Source organism: Phocoena phocoena, chromosome 1 (assembly GCF_963924675.1).
Source record: "Phocoena phocoena chromosome 1, mPhoPho1.1, whole genome shotgun sequence".
Classification (NCBI taxonomy): Eukaryota; Metazoa; Chordata; class Mammalia; order Artiodactyla; family Phocoenidae; genus Phocoena; species Phocoena phocoena.
Genome location: NC_089219.1, coordinates 21,125,348 through 21,149,318, shown reverse-complemented (window position 1 = coordinate 21,149,318; position 23,971 = coordinate 21,125,348). Strand labels below are relative to the sequence as shown.

General features: G+C 54.4%; 1 protein-coding gene across 1 annotated transcript in view; it reads left to right on the top strand.

Annotated features, from left to right (window-relative positions):
• SLC9A1 (solute carrier family 9 member A1) overlaps positions 1-23,971 on the top strand; it is a 49,495-nt gene that overhangs the window by 17,178 nt on the left and 8,346 nt on the right. Inside the window, exons 2-3 of the mRNA XM_065873139.1 lie at positions 19,666-20,126; positions 23,175-23,425. Of these exons, the coding sequence (XP_065729211.1) occupies positions 19,666-20,126; positions 23,175-23,425 (712 nt within the window). The remainder of the gene's footprint in view (positions 1-19,665; positions 20,127-23,174; positions 23,426-23,971) is intronic.

Here is a 23,971-nt window from a genome sequence, read left to right as displayed (position 1 = left end):
GGGGTTAAAAGGCCTGGACTCGAATCCCGGCTCCTGTCCTTGCAGCTGTGTGGTGACTGAGGGCAGAGATGTGGAGGTTCGGTGACAGTGCCGTGCAGAGCACCGAGCAGCGGCGAGGCCTCCTCATCTAGCAGAGGAGGAAGCAGAAGGCCAGAGAGGAAATGACTTGCCCACAGGCCACAGGGGGCGGTGGCAGAGCTGGGCTAGTGCAGGTCTTTAGCTCCTGGTCCGGAGCTCTTCTGTGATGGAGTGAGTGGCCCTTCCCTCCTTCCCTCCTTTACTGTTCCTCTGGAACAGTCCTCTGGCCCTTCTGCAGGCGTGAGGCGGCTGGCCCTGGGCATGCCACCTTCTCCTCAGCTTGCGTCTGAGCACCTACTACGCAATGGCAGGGCTGTGTGGGAGATAGACGTGTAAACAGCTTAAATACAAGGCAGGCTGAAGTGACACAGGGAGACGGCTCAATGCAGCGTGGGCCCTGGTGGCAGACGGTCTCAGTTCTGGCGCCGTCACTTAGAATATAGTGGTGATGAGGCCCGCACCGAAGTTGGGCCAGATCAGAAGGGCTTCTGATTCACTGCAGAGCAGCGAGGACTGTAGTGTAGTGGTGGGAACTGCGGAGGTTTAGGAGGGAGGTGTGACCGTGACTGACTGGCTTGTGTTTAGGACAGAGGCTCTCCTGGCAGGTGGAGAATGAACTGGATGAACTTTTCCCCAGCGTTCTTGGCTCTGGGAATTTTCCACCTCCTCCCTCCCTGGATAATTATGCTTCCTAAGAAACTGATCAGATGGGAAGCTGCAGGAAATGATTTGGGACAAGGATTGTGTAGGAGTTGGGGAGAGAGTGGAGAGGATGTAGCGGGAGAGGGAGATCCATGCCAAGCAGCAGGAGGTGGCTCCCTTTGGAGGGGGAGGGGAGCCTGGGCAGGCTGGAAGTCTAAAGCAGGATGTGGTGGCTCTGGGGAAGCCAGGTTCCTCAGGGCTCCTCTGCTCCTGGTCCCTGGTGGGGAAGAAGGGTGAGATCGACTGGCAGGATCTGGCTTTTCTGGGTCAACAGGAGCGGGGGTCCTAATGGGAGAATGTGAGGCAGTGAAGCCTCGCGGCTGGAGCGCTGGGCTGGGTATCAGAGCCAAGCCCAGGCCCGGCACTGCTGCTTAGCCATCCTTACACATCTGAAATTCCATCACTGTGGGCCAGGGCCTGTTATGGTAAGTGGGTGTGTACCAGGCACCCCCTTCTGGCACAGAGCACTCCTCTCATCCCAGCTCCCAGTGGGCCCAAGACTTTAGCTGTGGGTGTGGCCTCTGCTCCTTTTTGGCCTCACCGGTTAAACCGCAGCCTTCAGTGTGCCGAGCCTTCCGGGGAGCCAGGCTCCATCCACCTGGTGTGAGCAGGTGACTGAACCACAGGGATAACAGTGAAGAGCCAGATGGCCGTAGACGGTCTTGAACCCAGGGGCAAGGCTGCCTTTGCAGTGACACAGGGACCCATTGGGAGATTCAGGGCATCCTTCGGGGCAGTCAGGGGTCAGTATAGCCTGGCGGCTTAAGGTCTTCAGAATCTAACAAACCTGGCTTTGAATCCCAGCTCTACTACCGGCCAGCTGTATAACCTTGGGCTGAGTACCTGACCCACAGCATCATTTTTATCTGGAAATAATTCTCGCCTGCATGTTGTTGTTTAAAATTTTGCTTTATTTATTTATTGGCTGCGTTAGTATTTCGTTGCTGTGTGCAGGGTTTCTCTAGTTGTGGCTCGCAGGGGGCTACTCTTCGTTGCAGCGCACGGGCTTCTTATTGCAGTGGCTTCTCTTGTTGCGGAGCACGGGCTCTAGGCTCATGAGCTTCAGTAGTTGTGACTCACTAGCTCTAGAGCGCAGGCTCAGTAGTTGTGGCACACAGGCTTAGTTGCTGTGCAGCATGTGGGATCTTCCTAGACCAGGGATCGAACCTACGTCCCCTGCATTGGCAGGCGGATTCTTAACCGCTGTGCCACCAGGGAAGTACCTCGCCTGCATGTTTTTTTTAAACCTTTTTCCCTCTGTTCATTTAATCGAGGAATAACATACATACACGCAGTAGAGTACGCTGATCTTAAAGTGTACATATAGCTCGCTGGTTATTTACAAATGTTCACATCCAGATGGAGATAAAGGACATCTGTGTACCCCACCAAAGTCCCCTCTGCCCTTCCCAATCTGTACCCCAACTCTCCCCTGTGGGAACCACCATTTTGTCTTCCGTCATTGTCACTTGGTTGTACCTGTTCTTCAACTCCATATACACCCACAGTCAGGCACAGGTACTCTTGTTTCTGGCTTCTTTTGCTCAGCATTTCTGGGAGGTTTCCCTTTATCTTTGCATGTCCCAGAGGTTTGTTCTTTCCATAGCTTTGCGGCATCGCCTCGTGTGAGTAAGCCGCAGTTGGTTCATTCTCCTGTTGGTGGGCATTTGGGTTGGTTCCCTTTTTTGACAATTATGAATAAAGCTGCTATGAATATTCTTATCCTCCATAGGGTTTTTGATAATTCAGTGAGATAATCAATTACAGTAACACGTTTAATGCTGAGTTTTGACTTAGAGCTGCTGCCCAGAAAATTCCCCCCAGATTTTTGTTGTTGTCGTTTGTAAAAAGGAAAAAAAAAAAACAAAAAAACAACCAACAAACACTACATAAGTATTTAAAGAAAAACGTGCAAATCATACCTTTCACCCCAGCTGCTCCTCAGAGCTGATCCGTCTTCACAGTTCAGTGTGTCTGCCTGGACTTTTCCCTACAGTTGTATGAAGTTCTTTTTAATGAAAACAGCTTCGCAATAATAATCATGCTGTCCGTAATCTTTTGCAACTTACTTTTGTCATTAAATCTGATCTTTTGAAAGAGTCCCCTTCTCTGTGTCAGTGGAGCAGCTTTGAGAGAGACAGGCTAAGTGAGCTCCTGAACCGGTCTCTCAGGCCTTTCACCCTGGCCTGGCTGGACTGCCTTCAGCTTTCCTCAATGTGGAGCCCAGGGTGCAAGTTCTGGCTCTGTTGCGCCCTATCTGGATGTGTTCTTGGGCTTAAATACCCTGAGCTTTGTTTTTTTCATCTTTAACCTGGAAGAACCCATACTTGCCTCTGAAGCATGCCATGAGGTTTAAATGAGATGAAGTATGCGAAAGTACAAAGCAAAATGGAAAGTGATGCGTGTGAGCTGGTTATTATGTAAGCTCAGGGGCTGTCAGAGCTAGAGGAGGCCTCTGAGAATCTAACTCAGCCCACCATCTTAAACGTGAGGAAACAGTGGCTTCGGGAAGGTCACAGAGCCAGCAAGTGATGGAGCCAGACCTGAACCAAGGGAGGCGTAGGAGCTACAGCTTCACAGAGCACCCCACTTCACCCCCGCCTGCCGCCGCCGCCCCCTTCCCCACCGTTCCCACTCTCTCTGGACCAGAGCTTGGCTCTAACTGGTCCACCTCCTATCTGTGGGGACTCCCTGCTAGGCAGGAAGGGTGCTCTCCCCCTGGTTACTGACTGAGGCCACTGGAGACTAGATCTTCCAGGCACTGATCTGTCCCCACCCTCCCCTGGTCCAAGAAAGCAGAGAAGCAGGGAGGTGGGGCAGAGGAGCGGGGACTTGGATGGGACTTGGATGGATAGGAGATGCAGCCCTGGTCTAGGACCCCCAAACCTGGGGCTATGTGAGTCCCCCAGCCCCATGGAGCTCACTTCCTCCTCCTAAGAAACCAAGTTAGCACCGCTGCCCCTGTCCTTAGGTAGACAAAGGCCTGGATCTGAGTAGTCTCTCAGACAGCTTCCAGCTCGGTGTTCAGGTCTCCTGAGGCTTCACCCTCACAACTTCTACGAGAGGGTAGAGGGGGGTTGTCCAGGCCTGTGAGATTACAGCCTAGGCTGAGGTCAAGAATCTGGAAACAAAACCCTGACCAGCATGGGCTGGGCCTTTGCCTCACTACCTGCCCCTTCCCGGGAAGAATTTGGCATGATAAGATTTGCACGGTACCAGCCCAGGAGGGCCCCACTTTCCTCGGTGTTTAGCCACCGCATGTGGTGCCAGGCACACAGTGGCGGAAATGGCTCCTGTGCTCTGGCTCCCATCCGTCTAGGAGCCGCAGCTCATTATGAAAGCACCAGGGCAGTGATATCAGGGAGCTCGCAAGGCCCTGCCTGGGAGTGCCTTGTTGGTCCAGGGTGGGGCTTGGCGAGGGGCTCTGAGCCCTGGTATCTGCTTTCAGGGTGAGGTTGTGGAGCGACACGAGTTCTAGAGGCGGTGAATGGTGACGTCACAGGAGTCCTGCTCAAAGAATGGGAGGCACCACCTGGTGCTTGAGCCTTACCTCACGGGCCCTTTGCCTTCAGCAACACAATGGGGCTCGCCTGACCCTGTGAGGTGGGTGGAAGTGTCCCCATTTATAAATGAGGACCTTGTGGTCTGGAGAGGTTAACTAGCTTACCCAGGGTCACACGCACCAGAAAGTGGAAGAACTGAGTGACCTTGAATCCTGGGAAGCCAGAGTGAAAGACCCATTTGAGGTTCTCTGGTCCCCTCCGCTCACAGGGGAGCAAACCCGAGACCCATAGTTAGGACAGTGTGGGGACTGGCATTCAGGGACAGTGTTCTTTCCTTTCCACTGATAACAACAATAGTTATTCCATACTGAGGCCCCCAGCCTGGTCCTTTGAACATTCTGAGACAGTTCTAGTTAGGTCCATCCTTCAGAGAATTGAGAAAATGGTATCCAGATCATTTTCTCTGTGGCTCAGATGAGGAACCTGGCTGAGAAACGCCCTGGAGGATGAGTACCTGTCAGCTCTGGAGTCAGCTTCCTGGGCTGGAGTCCTGTTTGGCCCTGCCACTTACCCTCTAGGAGGCCTTGGGCAAGCAACCTAGGGCAAGCAACCTAGCCTCGCTGAGCCTCAGGTTCCTCATCTGTGATGTGGGTATGATAGGGCCTCCCGCACTGGGTAGTTGTGAGGACTAAGGAGCCCTCAGTGAGGCTGTCATCATTAACATCCCCATCTCAAGCGGAAGCTGGCCACTGAGCTAGCTGATTAGAATTGGGGCTCCAGCCGGAGTTCCAGGCCCTCCGTGTCCTACCCTGCAGGGGCTACTTTCCCGGCTTCTGCTGCCACAGGTATCCCCACTTCTGTACCATGTGAAGGATCATACGATGGGCCCTGCCCAGGGGGAAGCAGGTGTTCGTGGAGACTTTCTTTACTCCTTCCTGGGCATGGGGTACTGCCCTCTATGGGGCGGGCTGGTGGCAGGCAAGTAGGCAGGTGGGCAGCCTCTCAGCCTGCCTGGGACCTTGCCCCTCTACGCCTGGCTCTTCACTGATGGGCTCCCAGCCTCCAGCCAGGCTCTCCCCACACAATCTGAGCCGGACTCTGGAACCTGTGCCCTGAGGATGAGAGTGATAGACAGTAGGAAGCTGTTACAGGTCGTTTCCTACTGAGCAGCCTGGCTTGAGGGCAGAGCTTGTCTTCGGGGATCAGGTGGTCCTGGGATCAAATACAGCAAGCAAGTTGTGTTGCTTGCTGTGTGCCATCTGGGCAAGTTCTGTAGGCTCTGAGCCTCAGTTTCTCCTCGGAAAATGGAAACACTGCCTATCTCATGGCGTTACTAAGGCGAAATGAGAAAGCACAGGCTTGGTGTGACTCTCCCTTCCTATGCTGGTGGGCAGCTGGAGGGCTACGCTGTGCCCCTTGAGGCAGTGCGCACAGGCCCGACCCAGGCCTGGGAGGTACCTCTGCAAGAGTTCCATTCCTCTTCACTAGGGTGCCAGATGGCTCCTGGTTCTGCAAGCAAAGCACACGCAGAACCAGGGCACGTGGGTACTGCTAGGGGTTACCTAGAGGGAATCAGACGTTTAGAGTGGGTGGGTGGCTTACCTCCAAGGTCACACAGCGAGGGAGTGACAGAGCTGGAAGTAAACTGAGGCTCTGCTCCCAGCCAGCAGGACAGAAAGCCAGGGCTCAGAGATGGAGGCAGCCTAGCTGAGCCGTGGCTCTGGAGTCAAAAAGACCAGCTGTAGGGCCTGGGTTAAGTCCCTTCACCTCTCTCTGCCTCCGTTTTCTTAGCTGCAGAATGAGGATGACAATACCTGTATCAGAGAACTTTCAGGAGAACCATGTAGTTAATGTGTGCAAAGCATCACAGTGAAGTGCTAGAAAAAAGGTGGTTCTTTGAAAAAAGGTGGGAGTAGTATGAGGGGTGGTATTGTGTTCCAAGTGAGGACTGGCTTTGGAATATTGAGTCCTGGGTGTGAATCCTGGCTCTGCCACCACTTTGCAGTGTGACCTTGGCCAAGTCCCTGCCTGTCTCTGGGCTTCATTCTTTGCATCTGTGAAGTGGAGGGGTCAGATTGAAATGGTCTGGGGACGCCCTGCCTCTTCTAACCTCCTGTGGCTTTTTGCTGCCCATCTTCTTCGCCAGGAGAGGTCCAACTTCCCTTTGGTGTTTCTGGAGCCCCAGGCCTTCCTGGCACCAGGACCAAGGCCTGCAGCCGGCTGTGTCCTCATCTCTGCAGTGTCCTCTAAAGGGCAGCCTCCTCTGAGCATGCTCAGCTCTCCCATCTACTCCGCATATCTCCTGGCTCCCAGAGGCCTGAGGTGGCAAACTGTCCCCAGTGGACAGGGAGAGGAGGCGGGGAGAGGCCTGCCAATGCTCCCTCTGTGTCCACCCCCCCGCCCCCAACGCTTCGCAACGCTCGGCCAACTGGGCTGTTTTCAGGAGAAGCATGTGGAGACTTTCAGGGCAGACCCGAGATGGATGCCTCGGGCACCTGCTTAGGGGGAAGCTCCAGCAGCTTAACCGCAGGGACTCTGCTGCTGAGGTTTCAGGGAACCTGCATCCGCAGGGCCCCAGCCACATCCACAGCTCTCAAGATCTGTGCTCAGGTGCCCTGGGACAAAGCTCTACAGGTCTTATAGGGGACGAGAAGCAGGTTCAGTGGGGCTTCTGCCTCTCTTCAGCGTCCCCTCTGTCTTCTCTCAGCACCTCTGGAAACTCCTGCCAGCCAGGCTCAGCCTGGAACCAGTGATGGCAGGGACAGGGCACCAAGCTCTGCTTCAGAGGGGCCGCCTCAGAAGGTGCCCTGGCCTCCTGACAGCTGCGTCCCTGGTAGCCGTGCTCTGGTGCCAGCGGGCCCTCTCTGGCCTGGGACTGGGGAGACAGCGATGGGACCATGCCCTTTTCTGAGCACTTTCTTTGGCAGCCCTTTGCTCCAGATACATCATCTCCTTGGACCCTCAGGACAGCCCTTTGACGTAGAAATGATTATGAGCCCCACTTTTCAGATGAAGAAATGGAGACTCAGTGGTTGAGTGCCTGCTAGTAGGTGGCAGAGCCAGGAAACCAGGCTGCTGGGTTCTCAAGACCAGCCTCCCTGCCTCCTCTGGTAACTGAGTTTGAGTTGAAACTTGGGACAGAATTCTGAGGCGACACGCTGGTGTGTTTTTTCAGTGTCTCCCTTCCCAGCCATCTCGCTCCCAGCCTGCACCTGGACTGCCTCCCCTGGCCCAGCCCTCCTACAAGCCCAGGACCAGCCCCTCTGCCTCAGTCCCCCAGAGAGCTGGCTGCTGGGCCCCCAAGAGAAGCTGCCTCTAGTGCAGACTGCCGCCTGACCGGGGTTCCTCCTCTCACTAGGGCCTGGCTGCCTGGCTGGGCCAAGGCTTCAGAGTGAGTCTCTACTCCCGCGGAGGGCCCAGCACCTCTGGTGTCACCATCTTCCTGCTGTGCTCTTGTGGAACCCAAGTCAGGTGGCAGCCACGCTGGGCCACACAATAGGCTGAGCCCTGGAGGGCAGACATGCCCTGCTCCCCAGGAGCAGAGAGGCCCCTTGCCATCCCACCCCTCCCTCCAAGATGTGTCCTTCTCCCTCCGCATCTTCCTTGAAAGCGGAGTCGTCACGGTGATTGCCGCAGCTCTCTGGGTGTTTATTTTCCTCTCAGTCTTTCTACCTCCATTCCCTCCTCTTTCTCACAGCTACCCTGTGCCACGGTATTGCTTTATCCCCATGCTAGAGGGGAAGGAAGTGGGGTTCAGGGCAGTACCGTGATTTGCCAGAGATCACAGAGAAGTTCAAGTTTAGAACAGAAGCCAGCTCGCTTGTTGGCAGACCAGGACTCTGTACACTGCCCCATGCTGCTTGTGCAGTCTTGCTCTGCATGAAGACTGTTCTGAGCCCAGACATCATGCTTGTTGGCATGGACAGAGACGACATTACAGAGCCCCAGCTTTGTCCACGAGCGGGGCTCATCGGTCAGATGTCAGAGCTGGAAAGACTCTCAACATGCCCCTGAGGATGGGGAAGCTGAGGCCAGAGAAAGGCAAGGGCTTGTTCAAAGCACCTAGTGAGGTGGTGGCAGGATCTAGACTGGAATCCGGATCTCCTGAGCCCCACCCTGGGCTTGGCTCAGGCCCTTTTCCTCTCCCAATGTTGCTTCCTGGTCTCTGCAGGCATTTGGAGGTGAGATGGAGGCTGGGCTTGTCCACCTGCTGGAATCTGCAAGAAGCAGTGCCGGCTGCCCCTGGATCCTAGACTTGATAGCTAGGCAGTTGGAGAGCTCTGCTCCACCCCAGGGTGCTGAGCCTGGGGGCAGCACCATCTCCCTGACTCCCTCCCCAGGGTGCTTGCAGGCAGGACTTTTTCACCTCCTCCGTCAGAGCCCTCCAGCAGTTCTGCCTGGTTCACCAGGTTGACCCAGAATTCCCTCTCCAGGCTACTTAAGGCCTTTCACAGTCTGGCCCTGGGTGAGCCCTGGACTGGGTCAGTGGTCTCAGCTTTGTGACCTGGCTCTGCTGTTACCCGTGATCTTGGGTGCATGTCTGGATCTCTCTGAACTTCTGCTTCCTCATCTGTTGTCTACTGCCTTGGGTTTTAGTGAGGACCAGAGAAAAGGCTGCTTTATGACCATCTGAGTGATGGTTTCCTCTTCAGCCTTCACTGTCATTTACGCCCAGTAGAAGTCCTCTGCCTACACCACATTCGTTCCGCCTGTCCTGCCTTTCCGGACGCTGGGGCTTTGCCTGGAAGGTCTTCCCCGTGTCTCCCTAACCCCAGCCCTTCCTTCAGACTCAGGCCAGTTCAGCTAGTGTTTAGTGCACACAAGCTTAGTGCCAAACACTGGAGATTAGGTTAAATTAGGACAGGAATTCTGCCCTCAAATAGTCATGCAGACTCAACAAACAAGTTTTACCCTTGCCCTGTGCCAGGCTCTGTGCTAAGTGCTGGAGAGTCAGCGGTGAGTAAGACAGGGTCCCTGCCCTTGAGCAGTCTGGACGGGAGATGGCCAATCAGCCACACGGTGTGAGCAGACTCTTTGGGTCTGCTCAGTGCTCCCATGTCTGGGTCTCATGTGGTCCTCACAACAACCTTGTTAGGTCACCGAGGCAGGAGACGATCATCCATTAAGCAAATACTGATTGCAAGCCTACTGTGTGCCAGGCACAACTGTAGGTGCTAGGGACACGACAGCGACCGGGACAGTCTGCCTCGACGGAGTTTGCATTCTGGGTCAGGGGAACCGTCAATGAGCACAAACAGGAAGTGATAAGCGCTCTTAAGAATGATAAAGCAGGGTAAGTGGATAGGAGGGTACGGGAAGGCCTCCCTGAGGAGGGACCCGTAAGAAGGGAGGGAATCTGCCGTCCATGTCCACGTATTCAGTGTAGAATGTTTCAGGCAGAGGAGCCAACAAATGCAAAGGCCCTGGGGTGGACTCATATTTGCATCCAGGGAAAAGCAAGGAGGCCAGTAGCTCCAGAAGGGAGTGAGTGGAGCCAGATCCGGTGTTTGCCACTGGATTGGGTTATGGGTTGTGAGAGAAAGAAAGGAATCAGGATGATTCCAGGGTTTGGGGCCTGAGCAACTGAATGATGCTGGGGAGATGGGGACCGTGGGAGGAGGAGCAGGTTTGGGGGTGGGGAAGTGAGAGTTCAGCTCCTGTGCCCTTGCCACTCTGCAGGTCCACCCTGTGCACACCCAGACACACCAGCCTCAGGGTCACCCCACGCCCATCCCACTGGAAGCCTCCCCATCTTCTCGGGCTCACTCCAAGCTCTGTCCTCTGAGAGTCATTTTCTTTCATCAGTGTCTTTCTGGCCTCTCTGAGTGGTCACCAAAACCTAGTTGAGGGGTGCCGGGCACCCCTTCTTCATCACCACCCCCAGATGCTGTGAAGCACATAGTAGGCTCTGTAGCCAATTGAGCTGGGAGGGGTAGAAGGGGCCCCGGATGCCTCCCTAGGGCGCTGTTCCCTCTTCCCCGCCCAGCCAGCACCACCTAAGTCCTGTTCTCTCTTTGCAGCTCCGCCTCCCTCCTCTGTGGCAGCTGAAAATGGGGCGCCAGGACTTGCTTTCTGCACAGCTGTTGTCCTGGAAATGGTAGAATTTCTCTTTGTGTTGCTTTCCTACCGCCACCTCTCTATATCTGAGTGCGATGATATCGTGAGCAAGTTCAAGTCGTATCTAGTGAATTTAGTTCATTGTTGTGCTTCTAAGCTAAGTGACTTTCAGCTGGAACATTAAGAACAGCAGGTATTGGGTATACTCAATTTCAGTTTTCTCTTAAATTTGGATTTTGCAAACACTACACACTACCCCCACCAAAAGGAAAAGAAAAACCCAGCTTTCCCAGGGCTCTAAGGTTTCTGGAAATAGAACCTCTATTATTGAACCTCTTGTTTCTTCCCCACCCCAGGTGTGGGGCAGACTGGTGCTTGGAGCTCCTGCTGCTGTCTGTAAGTCCTGAGAGCAGTCTGGCAGGAGCCACGACAGGGATGGGGATGGGGATGGGCAGGGAGGGCAGAGCCCGAGCTAGGGAGTGGTACACCTGGGGCACCAGGAAAGGAAGGGGATGGTGGCTTGAAACCAGACTGATGCCAGGTTCTTTCCCAGCTCAAGCACTCTGTGCTTTCCTCTCCTCCACACTCTGTGGTTGAAATCTGGGGAGCCCAGAAAGGCCTCCTTTGAAAGGGATGTGATTTAGATTTTTCTGATACCAGTGGTACCACAGGGTCAGGAGAAAGCAGAAGCCGAGGCCCTCTGGTCTCACTGCCAGCCGCAGAGGTGAGGCCTCCCTGGAACTCTTAGTGGAGGATCTCAGAGTATAAGGAAGCAGGCTTCAGCCTAATGCCATCGTGGAGGGACCATCCAATACGTGATGGCACAGGCAAGGCCGTACATACAGTGAGGTTGCTTCACAGGGGGCAGGGGTGGGGGGCTGGGGGCGTGGGGTCAGCCTGGGTCTGAAACACTGCTCAGTAACCCTGGCTCTCTGACCCTGGGGCACGTAAGTGGTCATCCCTCTGACCTTCTCTTTACCCACCTTAAAATGGGGACAATAATAGTACCTACTGCGGTAGGGTTGTTGAGAATTGAACAAGACGCGGCAGTGAAGTGTTTAGCGCAGTCTCTGCCCCGTAGAAGCAGTCACAGCACGGTGTGTAGCATACACCATTTACACAAAAATTTTAAACTTACAGAAAAGCTTCGGAGTTTATATACCAATCTGTTTCGGGGGTTAGGGGGTCGTAGAATGGGTATAGGAAACGGAGAATCACTGGCGGATTATTCTCCTTTGACTTAATGAACTCATATACTTCTGGGAAAAAGTTTTAAATGACCATGATTTCGTTTAAATCACCAAAGTAATATATGTCCATTTTGAAAAAAATCAAAAGAAACCAGTGTGTATCACATGGTCCCCTGCCAGGGACCCAAACCAGCCACGAGAGTCTTTGGAGCCTGAGGTCCTACCCACCCCCCTGAGCTGCTGCCCTTTCTGGCTGCGCGGAGACCTCTGCTACCTGCCGTTGCCTGCTGGAGCTCTGTATCTTGTCAACACGCACAGGCTGTTTACTGCCTGTCCCTGTCCGTGTCCCTACCTCCCCGCCCCTCCGTGAGTCATCCTCCACCTCACCGCATGGGGACTGTCCATCCAGCATCTATCCTGTGGGGTGTGGGGAGAATCTGCTGGAGTGATATTCATTCAGCAAATGTTTATGGAGAGCTTGGGTGATTGGGGAGGCTGGACTAGGTACCTAGAGTTGCTGTTCCAGCTCAGGGTGAGGTGAGGGGGAGTAGGGGGTACTGAAATGGGTCTTGAGACCCAGGGAGAAGTCTGGTGGGTGTGAAAGGCAGGGCAGGAATAGGACCTGGATCGAGGGCCAGACCTGAAGGTCAGGGGCCCCTCTGAGGCCCGCAGCATCAGCTCGGGCCCCTTGACTTGGGTCCTCGCATGCCTGCCTCCTCCAGCTGTGTGCCAGCACCTTCCTCACTTCCAGTCTCATTTCCAGGCTGGCTGGAGGCCTCAGGGTCCTTGGAAGGCTTTTGAGACGCCCTCTCTGTGCATTTGTTCACTCTTCCCCCATCAGCCCCCTGCCCTCCAGACCCACCTTCAATTCCACATCCTTTAGGAAGCTTCCATCATTCCCTGAACCCACTCATCCTGAGCATTATTTTCATGGGGCTCAGGATATTTGGAAAGCCACCTCAGATCCATTCGACAAGATTAGTGCCAGCCCCGTGTGCTGGGCTGCCAAGTCTACTAGAACACCAGCTACAGAGCTCTCACTCCTCAGTTTGCAGGAGCACCTGACTCAGCCTGGGGGTTCAGGGAAGACTTCCCAGAGGAGGTGACACCTGCGCTGGGTTTTGAAAGGTGGGTAGACGTTCAAGGTGAAGGATTTCCCTCTGTGTGCACAGAGATGGGGTTTGGGGACTTCTAGCAACTGGAGGACAGGGGTTGATAGGGATGGGAGGTTAAGTGCTAAGGGTTAACGAACCTGGAATCCTGATCACAGCTTCTCCTGCCAGGTCTCCGAGAGGGCCCGGCAAGTCACAGCATCACTCTGCTTACTGCTTTCAAGTCTCCTTGTCCCCCCTGCCCTCCGGCCCATGTGACATTTCTGTCCTTCCCTCCCCTTTATCAATCATCTCTGAAGTTTGTCTGCCACGTCACAATGTACAGGTGCTTCTGTATCCAGTCCCTTGATTCTCACTTGTCTACACCTGAGGAAACTGAGGTCGTCTGTGATGTAATGATTTGCCCAAGCCTCCTGGTTACTAAAGGGCAGAGCTGGGCCTCAAACCCAGGTTTTGACCTCCTGGCCTAGTTCTCTTTTCCCCATGCCTCAGGTGGCCCTGCGTATGCTGTTGTGTTCTCAGCTAGCTTATTAGCTAATTTCCCACCCAGACTCGATGTTCCCAGAGGGTGGGACCCTGTCTCCCTGAGATGTGGATTGAAACAGGCAAGAGATAGAGGTACCATTTGGAAGAATGATGGGAAAAGGCACAGAGAGAGACAGACTCCACCAGCATGGGGAACAGTTCTTCTCCAGGTACTTGGAACAGATTTATTTTTGGCTGTTTTGCAGGGGAGGCATATTGCAGACTTGAATTCTCTTCCTGTTGGTGCTCACACGTTTAGTTTTCATTGATGCAGCCTGGCACAGAGAACTGGCAGTTAGGAGACCTGGGTTCTAATTCTGACTCTGCCACTTCCCAGCTAGGTAGCCTTGGGCAAGTCACTTCACCTCTCTGAGCCTCAGTTTCTTCATCTGTCAAATGGGGGTCAGGATATGAGATGAAATGAGAAGAGATACGTAAAAGCCTTGCATCAGACACTCTAAGTGTCCAGTAAGTGTTTTTCTCCTTCTCTGTGCTGGAGATTGTATCTTAAAGTGAATCATGATCAAATATAGTCTTACTGAGTGGGCACTGTTGGTTTACATTTTTTTAAAATTGTCGCTCATTGGGTGACTCCTGTGGGCCAGGAGCTCTAAATAAATGATCTCAGTGACACAGCCACCCTGGTCACTGGGTGACCAGGTCAGTCATCACCCCAGCAACAGAGGAGGAACCAAGACTCAAAGAGAAATGTAACAGGTATTGTGCTAAGTGTTTGACATACACCATCTCATTTAATCTTTTCAGTAACACTGATATTTGGATATTGGCAAAGGCTTGGCGAAGTCAAGCCTTCCTATTTGTCTTTTTCTTTCCTTGTTTTTCATTCATTCATTACCCATACATCCATTTGCTACGTGCAGGGTACTTATGCTGGGGTCTTTAAAGAATACAGACCCTAGAAGGCCTTTTTTCCTGCTTCTCTCTCTGGTAAACTTCAAAGCCCAATTCAGATGGTCCCTGCTCTGGGAGCATCACCTACTCTTGAAATTTCAGAGCCCCCTTCCTTTATCCCACACTTCACATCTGAAAGTCAGTTTTATCTCAATTCACAAATAGTTAGTATGCCTACTCTATGCTGGCAGCTGGAGACCCAGCTGACTCTAGAAAGTTCCCACCCTTAGGGAGCTTAACACCTAAGTGATGGACAGGTGCGCACCAGCAGGTCATGATAACGTAGCGTGATTCATGCTATACCTGGGCTTTGAAGATTCTAATAATAACAGCACTCACTGCTTTTTGCCAGCATTGAGTGCTAGCATTGTTTGGCATCCTTTGCCCTGATTATGTCCTCTTGTGCTCCAGAAACCTTCTGAAATAGGCTTTTACACAGATGGGGAGACTGAGGTTAGGAGATGTAACTTGCTCAAGGCCACCAAGCTAGTCAGTGGCTACACCCTGATTGGAACCAAGGGCAGAGGGGCGAGCGCCACACATCTTTGTCTCTGCCGGTCTGGCTGCAAACCTACCGAGGTGCCGCCAACTGCGTCTGGTTTATCTTTCTCCCTGTTCCTCAGAGCTGGCGTTGATGGTGGGAAGAATCGACACGGAGAGGAATCTGACTCAAGAACAATCAGAGCCCCTCCTACCCCAAAGAACCCTCCGGCCCCAGTGGAGACCGGAGCTGAATACAGACCAGGCAGGCAAGGGCTGACAATTCCCTCCTCCTACCCTAGGAGTTCAGGAGAAGACTGACCCCTTCTGGCTGAGTTAACTGGGGAGTGAGGCGGCAGGCTTAAAAGATCGGAAAGATTCCCCAAGGTCTTTCCTGGGCCTCTAGAGTGGAAGAGGAGCAGTGGCGCGACTTCCCTGGAGAAGAGCTCCTGGGAAGAAACACCTCTGGCACGCTGGGAACCACGTTGGGGCTCTTCAGTCCTGGGTTCTGACGCTCCCCTTAGAAACAAAATAAGAATAAAACCAGGGATAATGTAGGGAGTGGCTAAGAACACAGGCTGGAGCCAGACTGCTTGGATTTGAATCAGTTACCAACCACTTGACTTTGAGCAAGTTGCTTCACCTTTCTGTGCCTCAGTTTCCTCATCTCTAAAATGAGGGGATGGTAATTGTGACTTCCCAGAGCTTGGTGAGGTGCAAGTAAGTTAGACGTGTCAACACATTGCTGTAAACTATAGAGTGCCAGGCTTTCCTTGGGAGGTATTACCTTTCATTACTGTAGTTGAGACTGGTTGCTGGGGCAGTTGAAGAGGGAGTTAAACTGAATTGTTGTGCCACCAGGAACCCCTTGGGACCTGGCCGAGTTGCAGCCCCAGAGCAGTCCTCAGGCCTGGAACTAGGGCAGCAGAGCCCATCGCGTGCCCCTGGGTGCCTGGTGACCCGGCACTGGTGGGCCAAGGAGGCCCCTCTTCCCGGCACTTTCCTCTGACCGCCAGGGTGGGGAAAGATTCGGGAAGTGGGACTGGGGTGTCTGGTCACCCCGGCAACCAAGGGTGATGTGGGAGAGCCTCGCCTGCCTGCTCCACTGCGCCAGTCTCAGCAGATGGGGACAGTCTGAGGAGCTGTAAATAAAATGTTCTCATGGTGGAGAGCAGAGAGGCTGCAGAGGACCAGGAGCCCCTCATCAATATGAAGTTTACTCCAGTGCCTGTTCCGTTTACGTGTGTGTGTCAGAGAGAGAGTATGTGCGTGTGTCTGTGTAAGAAGGAGAAGAGGGTGGGTGAATGTGTGTGTTTGTCAGAGTATGTGTGTCAGAGAGAGCAAGAATATGGGTGATTGTGTGCATGTGTGTGTGTAAGAAAGCGAGTGTGTGTGTCAGAGGGAGTGAGAGTGTGTGTGAGTATGTATGTATGTGTGTGTGTGTGTTCCCACAGTGCCCCCACTTGCCCAACTGCCACCTACACTGGACAGAGTGAGAAACACGTCTCCCTTCCCCCAGCCTCTTCACATCAAAGGCAGGCCAGCCCCAACCTGTGTTGGTGGGTTTGCCCCATGGCGGGGATGTTGAATTCCACACTTTCTCCTCCTGTCCTTGCCCTGGGAGGCCTGGGTGCTCCTGAAGGAGGCCGTGTGGCTTGAGCGATCACTGGACTTGGAGCTTCACGAGTTCTCGTGGTGGGACTGGTCGTGACCACTGACAGGTCACCGCTTCCCTTTGAGTCTCAGTTTCCCCAACCGTGTAATGGAGGATTTGGATGGTCTCCAAGGTCTGTTTCACCTCTCACGGAGGTGGATCTGATTCTAACTGCCTCTGCTCCACCCCCGATTCCATCCTGGTGACATCACCACTGCCACAAGTTCGAGCCTTGGAATTTTTGCCTCATTTCTTGGCATCTTGGGGTCTTGCCTCAGTGCTGGGCCTTTGTGAGGGGACCAGGAACCCAACTGTCCCCCCTTTCACCTCACTCGGTGTCAGCAAGCTTCCTGCGCTTTGAGGGGACTCTTCAGGGGTACAGGGTGGGGACTCCACAGGGTGGAGTCAGGGCCTTGGGAGAGGGACACGCCAGAACAGGCCCTCAGGCCCCCTTCCACCTGCTGATGACAGAGTCTACCCCCTCCCCCTGAAGCTGCTTTCCAGTAATGTGCCGCCTACCCGCAGGCCAGGAGCCAGAGTGGATCCTAGACCTTCCTCCCCAGCCTGGGAGAGGCAGGGCCAACACAGGAAGACCTGGGAGGATCTGCTCCCGGAGCAGGCCTCCAGCCCCAGGTACTCTGGGGGCTGGCTTATTTGAAGAAAGTAAGATGCGCTGAGCTAGGGTCAAGCTCCTCCATTAGACTCTGGGGAGGCTACTGAATTTTGCCGGAGCCCCAGCTTTCTCTTCTGTAAAATGGGGACAATAGCTATCCCACAGGGCTGTTGTGAGGACTAAGAGGTGACATGTGCCATGCTCCCTGCTCAGGGCCTGGCTCCTGAGGCACCTTTAGGAGTAATGAACATTCTTCATGTTATTGTTCTTGGCTTGTTTCACACAAACACACACACACACCCAGCCCCCCACCCCCACCCTGGGGCTGTGGCTTATTTGTCTCTGGGGCCCGGCACTTCCTGGGACCAGGAAAGCTCTGTGGATTGGATGATGGCAGAGAGGGCGGTGAGGCAGTTTCAAAGCCTAACATGCTAGGTGGAGGTGGAGGCTGTCCTCCACCTGCCCTGGGCTGTCTCTTTAAGACTCTGCCTCCTCCTGAGGCAGCCGTTGGTGCTCAGCTCCCAGGGGTGGGGGGTAGGGGTGTGGGGGCCAGCTGGCTGGGTTTGGCTTCCCCAAATTCACATGCTGTCCTGTCTCCCCAAGGATATGGTGTCACCCACACGTGGTGGGGGGGGGGGTAGAGGTACAGGAATGGTGTTCTGGAGAGGCAAACTAGACTACGCAAAGTTCTGCAGGCAAAAGAGGATGTAGCTCATTTGCAAGGAATTTGTCAAGGTTGAAACATAAGAATAAACAGTGGAGGGACTTCCCTGTCAGTCCAGTGGTTAGGACCCAGTGCTCTCACTGCCGTGGGCCCAGGTTCGATCCCTGGTCAGGGAACTAAGATCCCTCAAGCTGCACAGCGTGGCCAAAAAAAAAAATTGACAGTGGGGAGTGGGGAGCATGAGACATCAGCAAGACCAGATGATGGAGGCAGTGCTGAAAGTTTGGACTTTAACCTTTTAGCAAGTGATCAAGGGAGAGTCAGACTCAACCTGACCTACCCTTCCCAGTGTACCAGCCGGGTGAACACTGAGGGTTACTGAAGGCCACTCAAAGACAGGGGATGGGGGAGGGGGCCTTTTTAGCTAAGAGGTGACTTTCGGTCAGGTCTGTTTTCAAGTCTCCTGGCCTAGGATGGAGATGCGTTTTTTCCAACATGTTTTGAGTATCTCCTGTGTGCTTGGCGCTGTGACAAGGTTCTGGGCTGGATAGTGTACTGAGTCTTGAATTGTAGCTGTACTGGCGCCACCCAGATCAGTACCTGAGAGCAGGAGGGCTTTGGGCATGGGGAGGGATGTTCCTCTTCCTTCCCAAGGATCTCAGGGATGAAGAGAGAAGAGACCTGGCCAAACAGGTTATCGGGAATCATGTGGGCTCTGGCCGAGCCCTTTGCATTTTCAGATCAGTAGATACTTGTAAGGTGCCTACTGTGTCCCCAGCCCTGGAGATATAATCATAAACAGATATGGAATCTGCCTGCACAGAGCTTACAGGCTAAGGAGGGGAGGAGAGCAAGAGCCTTCACCTTGAGCAAAGTGTCAAGCAGACCCTCTTAACCAAGAGGACCTTGGGGGTTATGTGGCCGACATGCAGCTAGATGCCCAGGTCTTCTCCACCCACCTCCTCACCCAAAACAAACCAAAAACCCATGGCCAAACCCATAGCATTGAGAGGTGCCCTCTCTGTAAGGGATTTTTGCTACCTCCCAGCTCTGGGTTTGGAACCAAGGGGGCCCGCTGCAGAGAGTGGCCTGCTGCTACCGCTGGTCAGGACCTGGCTTGGGGAGATAGTTGATGGGTCTCAAGCAGAGGGGCATTTTATGTCTTAATGGGGAGGAAGGAGGGGTTGACTTAAAGAACTGCGGAATTTGATGGGAGCTTCTGAGTCAGACCTGGGTTCTGTCCTGGTTCTGCTACTGATTTGCTGTGTGACCTTGGGCAAGTCTCTTCCCCTTTCTGAGCTTCAGTTGCCCTGTCTTTAAAGTGGGTGGAATTGGGCTAGAAACAGGGTGGCAAACAGGTTTCGTCTCACATGCAAAAGTGATGTATTGCCGTCGGCCTCCTGAGCAGCTCTCTGGGCCCAGCAGGAAAGTACGCGAGTCTGGGGTTGGAAGTTGCTGCGTGCGTTCTGCACGTTTGCAGGCCCCTGGTAGTATGATTCCCCAGGTTCCTTCCTGCACTGATACTCTTTGACTCCTCTGTGCTTCTTCCTATCTCCTGTGTCACTTCCCTACCAACCATTGTCTGCCTTTTGCTTAAATACCTCCATGATGAGGAACTGGCTGTCTTCCCTCAGACAGAATTGTTGGATTGTTAGGCCTGGTCTTGAGCTCACATCTGTCTCCCTGAACTTGTCCCTGGAAAGTGACTTGGGTTCAGGTGTAGGTAATGCCCTTAGGATTGCAGATAGAAGTTGTGAGTGGGGACGGCACCAGAAAAGAACTCCTACCCTGACCTGGGCAGACAGGGTGGTCAGGGAACTTGGAGGCACTTGGAGCTTCAGTAATCAGTGTATAATTTCTGCTTTCTGGAGGCATACAGAGCTGCTTCTTTATACTACTTTATGACAGTGACAGAGATAGCATCTCTATATCCTTCGCAAAAAGCACTTTAACAACATCATCACTTAGTTTATACAGCAACCCTCTGAGGCTGGTATCATCAGCTCTGTTTTACAGGCGAGGAAGCTGAGGCTCAGGAAGTTAACAGAGCGGCCTTCTGAAACCAAGCCTTTGCCCCTCTCACCAGCTGCCCTCCTCGTCCCCAACCCCATCCCCAGCCTTCTGTCCTCCTTGCTCCCCTCAGGCCCATGCCTCCCGTTCTCTCACCCTCTGCAGGTTTCCATGTGATCCCCACCATCTCGAGCATTGTCCCGGAGAGCTGCCTGCTGATCGTGGTGGGGCTGCTGGTGGGGGGCCTGATCAAGGGCGTGGGCGAGACGCCCCCCTTCCTGCAGTCAGACGTCTTCTTCCTCTTCCTGCTGCCGCCTATCATCCTGGATGCGGGCTACTTCCTGCCGCTGCGGCAGTTCACAGAGAACCTGGGCACCATCCTGATCTTCGCTGTGGTGGGCACGCTGTGGAATGCCTTCTTCCTGGGCGGCCTCATGTACGCCGTGTGCCTGGTGGGCGGCGAGCAAATCAACAACATCGGCCTCCTGGAAAACCTGCTCTTCGGCAGCATCATTTCAGCCGTGGACCCCGTGGCCGTGCTGGCCGTCTTCGAGGAAATTCACATCAATGAGCTGCTGCACATCCTCGTCTTCGGGGAGTCCCTGCTCAATGACGCCGTCACTGTGGTGAGGGGGCAGGGACCACACCCACGTGCACACAAGATGCAGATCCGAATTCAGGTCCAGAGTGAATCCCACATCCACCCGCTAATGATAGTAATAAGATAGCAAATGTCCATTCCTGCTTGCTGTGTGTGGACATCATGACGGGCACTGGACATGGATTATTTCATCCTCATGACCACCTTAGGAGGTGCTTATTATTCTCACTTTACAAAGGAGGAATCAGGCTCACAGAAGTTAAATTACTCGCTAGGATATGATAGAACCAAAATTAGAAGCCAGGTCTGTCTGACTCCAGGGCCTGAGCTCTTGGCCTTACCAGGTCATATGCTCTGTCCCTGATGGATTGTGGTGTGATCTTGGTTAAATTACTTGTCCTCTTTGTACCTCAGTTTACCCTTTATAGACCATTTAGTCTTTGAGGGGCATTTCGGCTTTCATGTTAGCTGCGTCTTAGGTTAGAGTTTAATTTGTGCAGAGTTCGAGGGCAGCAATTGTGGAAGGGGACCTTGCCTCTAAAACCTACAGAAGGTGACAAGTGGGTTGGTTTGGGTTGGCCACTTCCTTACTGTGTGAGCTTAGGCAAGTGACTGTACCTCTCTGGGCCTCACCTTTGACAGCTGCAAAGTGGCAGAGTAGTTAGTGCTTTCTTTCCGGGTCTAGCGAGGACAGATACCCCCTACTGCAGGGTCTGCACGTGGCAAGGCTGTATATGTTTGCACATACCCTTCCTCCCAGTCGGCTTCCTCAGGAAACAGATACGTGTATGGGCACACTCAGGTTGTGTTGTGAAAACACCTACACCCCCCTCCTAGCTGGACCGCTCAGAGAGCAGCTGCCTGCACAGGAAAACACAAGGACACGTGTGCACGCTCGCACACACACTCCCACTTCCCCCCCAGCCACTCAGGAAGCCGCACCTGAAAGAAGCGACAGACGGTGGTGGTCGGCTGCTGACAGCCTGGGCTTCCTCTCCCTCTTCCTTCCCCGCCACCCTCGTCAGCTCCTCGTGAGGCTGGTGGAGCAGCAGCCTGACCTGAGCAGGCTGGCGTCTGTCCTGTCTCTTCTTGCCCCGGGTTACCACACCAGCCTGTTGCCCCATCTGTAACAGGGATTGCAGTGCTCAGCCTGTCATCCTCCCGGGGGTTCTGACAGGAGTCACACTCGCTGATGTCTGCAAAATCAGTGAGCGCCAGAGACGAAGCCCTCCCCAGAGGCTCTGGGTGTCGGGGTTCAGGTTGGCACTACTGGGGAGCAGCGGGGCGTGGTTACAAGAGTGGATGCGTCAGTCCAGCCACCTCGGGCCACGGCCACACCTCCCCGAGACGGTGGCAGCGTTGGTGGTAATCGCTGGCGTTCACTGAGTACTTCCTGTCGGAATACGTGTGGTCTCATCTAATCTGCACAGAAACTCCATGAGCTTAGCATGGTAATTTCCCCCAGTTTTCCAGGTGAGGAAACTGAGGCACTGAGAGACTAAGGAACTCGTCCAAGGTCATATTAGCTGGTAAATGATATAACTGGGGTTCAGATCTACACGGTCTGAGTCCGGAGTCCAAACGCTTACCAGCATGCTCCTCTGCTGCTCTAGTCCCAGTGACAGTGGTACGAGGCCAGAAAGGAGCACCTCGCCCTCTATGCCTGCCCCATTGGCCCCGGTGGTATGCACTTTAGGGGCCCATGGATCTCCTCAGGCCAGGAGTAAGTTTAGGTAGCCCAGGGCTGAGAATGCACTGCTGTCCTTCACCGGAGCCCCGCCCTGTCTCCCAGACGGTTGTGTCCTGGCAGCACCGGGGACTGGCCGGTGCTTGGCATCTCCCCTTCCTGCCTAGCCCCAGTCAGGCCCTTTCTAGAGCTCTGGGCATGGGTGTGAGTGCCCCATTTTCCAGACAGTAGAGCTGAAGGCTGCCCCAAGCTGAGTGGCCTCAGGCCTTTGCCCTGGAGCAAAGGTGCCCTGCTTCCAGGTGCGGCCCAGGTACTGGGGGCTTCGGAGGGTTCTGTCTCAGGAACCCTCAGGTCCTCTTCCCCACTCCCTCAGTGTCCCCCGGGCCTGGACACTCCCCAGCTGGTTTCTAGGTAGAGCTGTTTCGGAGCAGGCCAAGCAGCCAGCACCTAAGAGGGGGCAGGACCTCCAAGCTGAATGCCCAGGGAGGCCCCGTCCACGGCTGTCAGGGAACAAGCTCTAGGCCCGGTTCTGCTGCTCCTGGGCTGGGGGCCGTCTGGCAAGTCGCTTCACTACTCTGAGCCTAAGTTTAGCAAAGGAACAAGCATCCATAGCCTGCCTGCCTCTTCAGGCTGTGGTGTGTCGAGCAGCATGACCATGATCAGGCGCTTTACGGCGTACGACGTGCCACTTAAGGTCTGATGGCAGTGTTGCAATGACCGTTTATTTCCCCCGCCCGGAGGTGGGGAAGCCATGGAGAGCGTCTTGTCCCACAGTGCCTGAACCTGGTGGGTCATTGCAACCACCCGTTGAGCAGAGATTTCTGGGCCCCACTTCCAGACAGTCCAAGTCAGGTGTGTATGGCCTGGCCGTGTATATTTTCAGAGAACTTCAGCAGTTAGGTCCTGTCCTAGTTCATTAGCTGAACTCCCCCTGCTTTGTGCCGAAGGAAAAACCGAAATCCAGGCAAGGATATGAGAGGCGAACTTGGTGCAGTAGCAGCTAATACTGTGATAGGCACTTTGCCTTCATCGACTAATTTAATCTCACAATAGCCCTGTAAAGTCGGGACTATTGCCCCTATTTTCTGGTCAGGAAAACTAAAGCACAGGGAGATTGAGTAACTTGCCTCACGCATACAGCTGGGGAGCGGCAGAGCCAGAATTTCAACCCAGGTGGTTTGGCCGCAGAGCTGTGCTCTTCACCTGCACGGCACGTCGCAGGCCCGAAGACCCTCTGGCCCCGAGGCCGGTGGTTTTGGCACCTGCTTGGTGCTAGGGTTTCTCTGCTACCACATGGCCGTGGTCAGCGGAGGGGATAGGATCACCCTGGGTGGACCCCAGGGAGCCGTGGGGCATCCTGCCGACCAGCCTGCGCACTCTTCCTAGGTCCTGTATCACCTCTTTGAGGAGTTTGCCAACTACGACCGCGTGGGCATCGTGGACATCGTCCTCGGCTTCCTGAGCTTCTTCGTCGTGTCCCTGGGCGGGGTGTTTGTGGGCGTGGTCTACGGGGTCATCGCAGCCTTCACCTCCCGGTTCACCTCCCACATCCGCGTCATCGAGCCGCTCTTCGTCTTCCTCTACAGCTACATGGCCTACCTGTCAGCCGAGCTCTTCCACCTGTCGGGCATCATGGCGTGAGTCTGGGCGTGGCGTGGGGGGCTGCCAACTCAGATTCCCCAGGCTTGTAGGGTCAAAGGGAGCTACCCAGCGCCCAGGCCCCAGATTCAGACTCCAGGTCCCAGGGCTGCCCCTGAAGCACTGAGTTTAAGGTTCTGGAAAGTCTCAGCCCAGCTGTTTCTTCCCCTCATTTGTCGCAAAGGGAACCCCTTGGTGGTAGCCGGACACAGTCACTCACGCTTGCTGCTGCCCTCAGCAGCCCCAGCAGGGAGGCTCCAGGCTTCCCTTGAAGCGAGGGTCCTGGAGGTCCTGAGGCCCCAGACGGGTCTTGAAGCCAGGGAAGTGTGGAGGGGCAGTGAGGTGCAAAGGTGCTCACAGTAGGGGAGGCCATTGGAAGTGTGGGCCACTGGGGATGACCGCGAGGAGGCTGGGCCAGCAGGAATGGGGCCCAGGTGTGGGCACCAGGCTGGGAGGCCTTGGGCTGCTGCTCGGAAGAGAGCTCCCCGTGGGGACCCCCACAGGTTAAAGGGCCACCACGCTCGAGGGGATAAACCTGAGGCCGC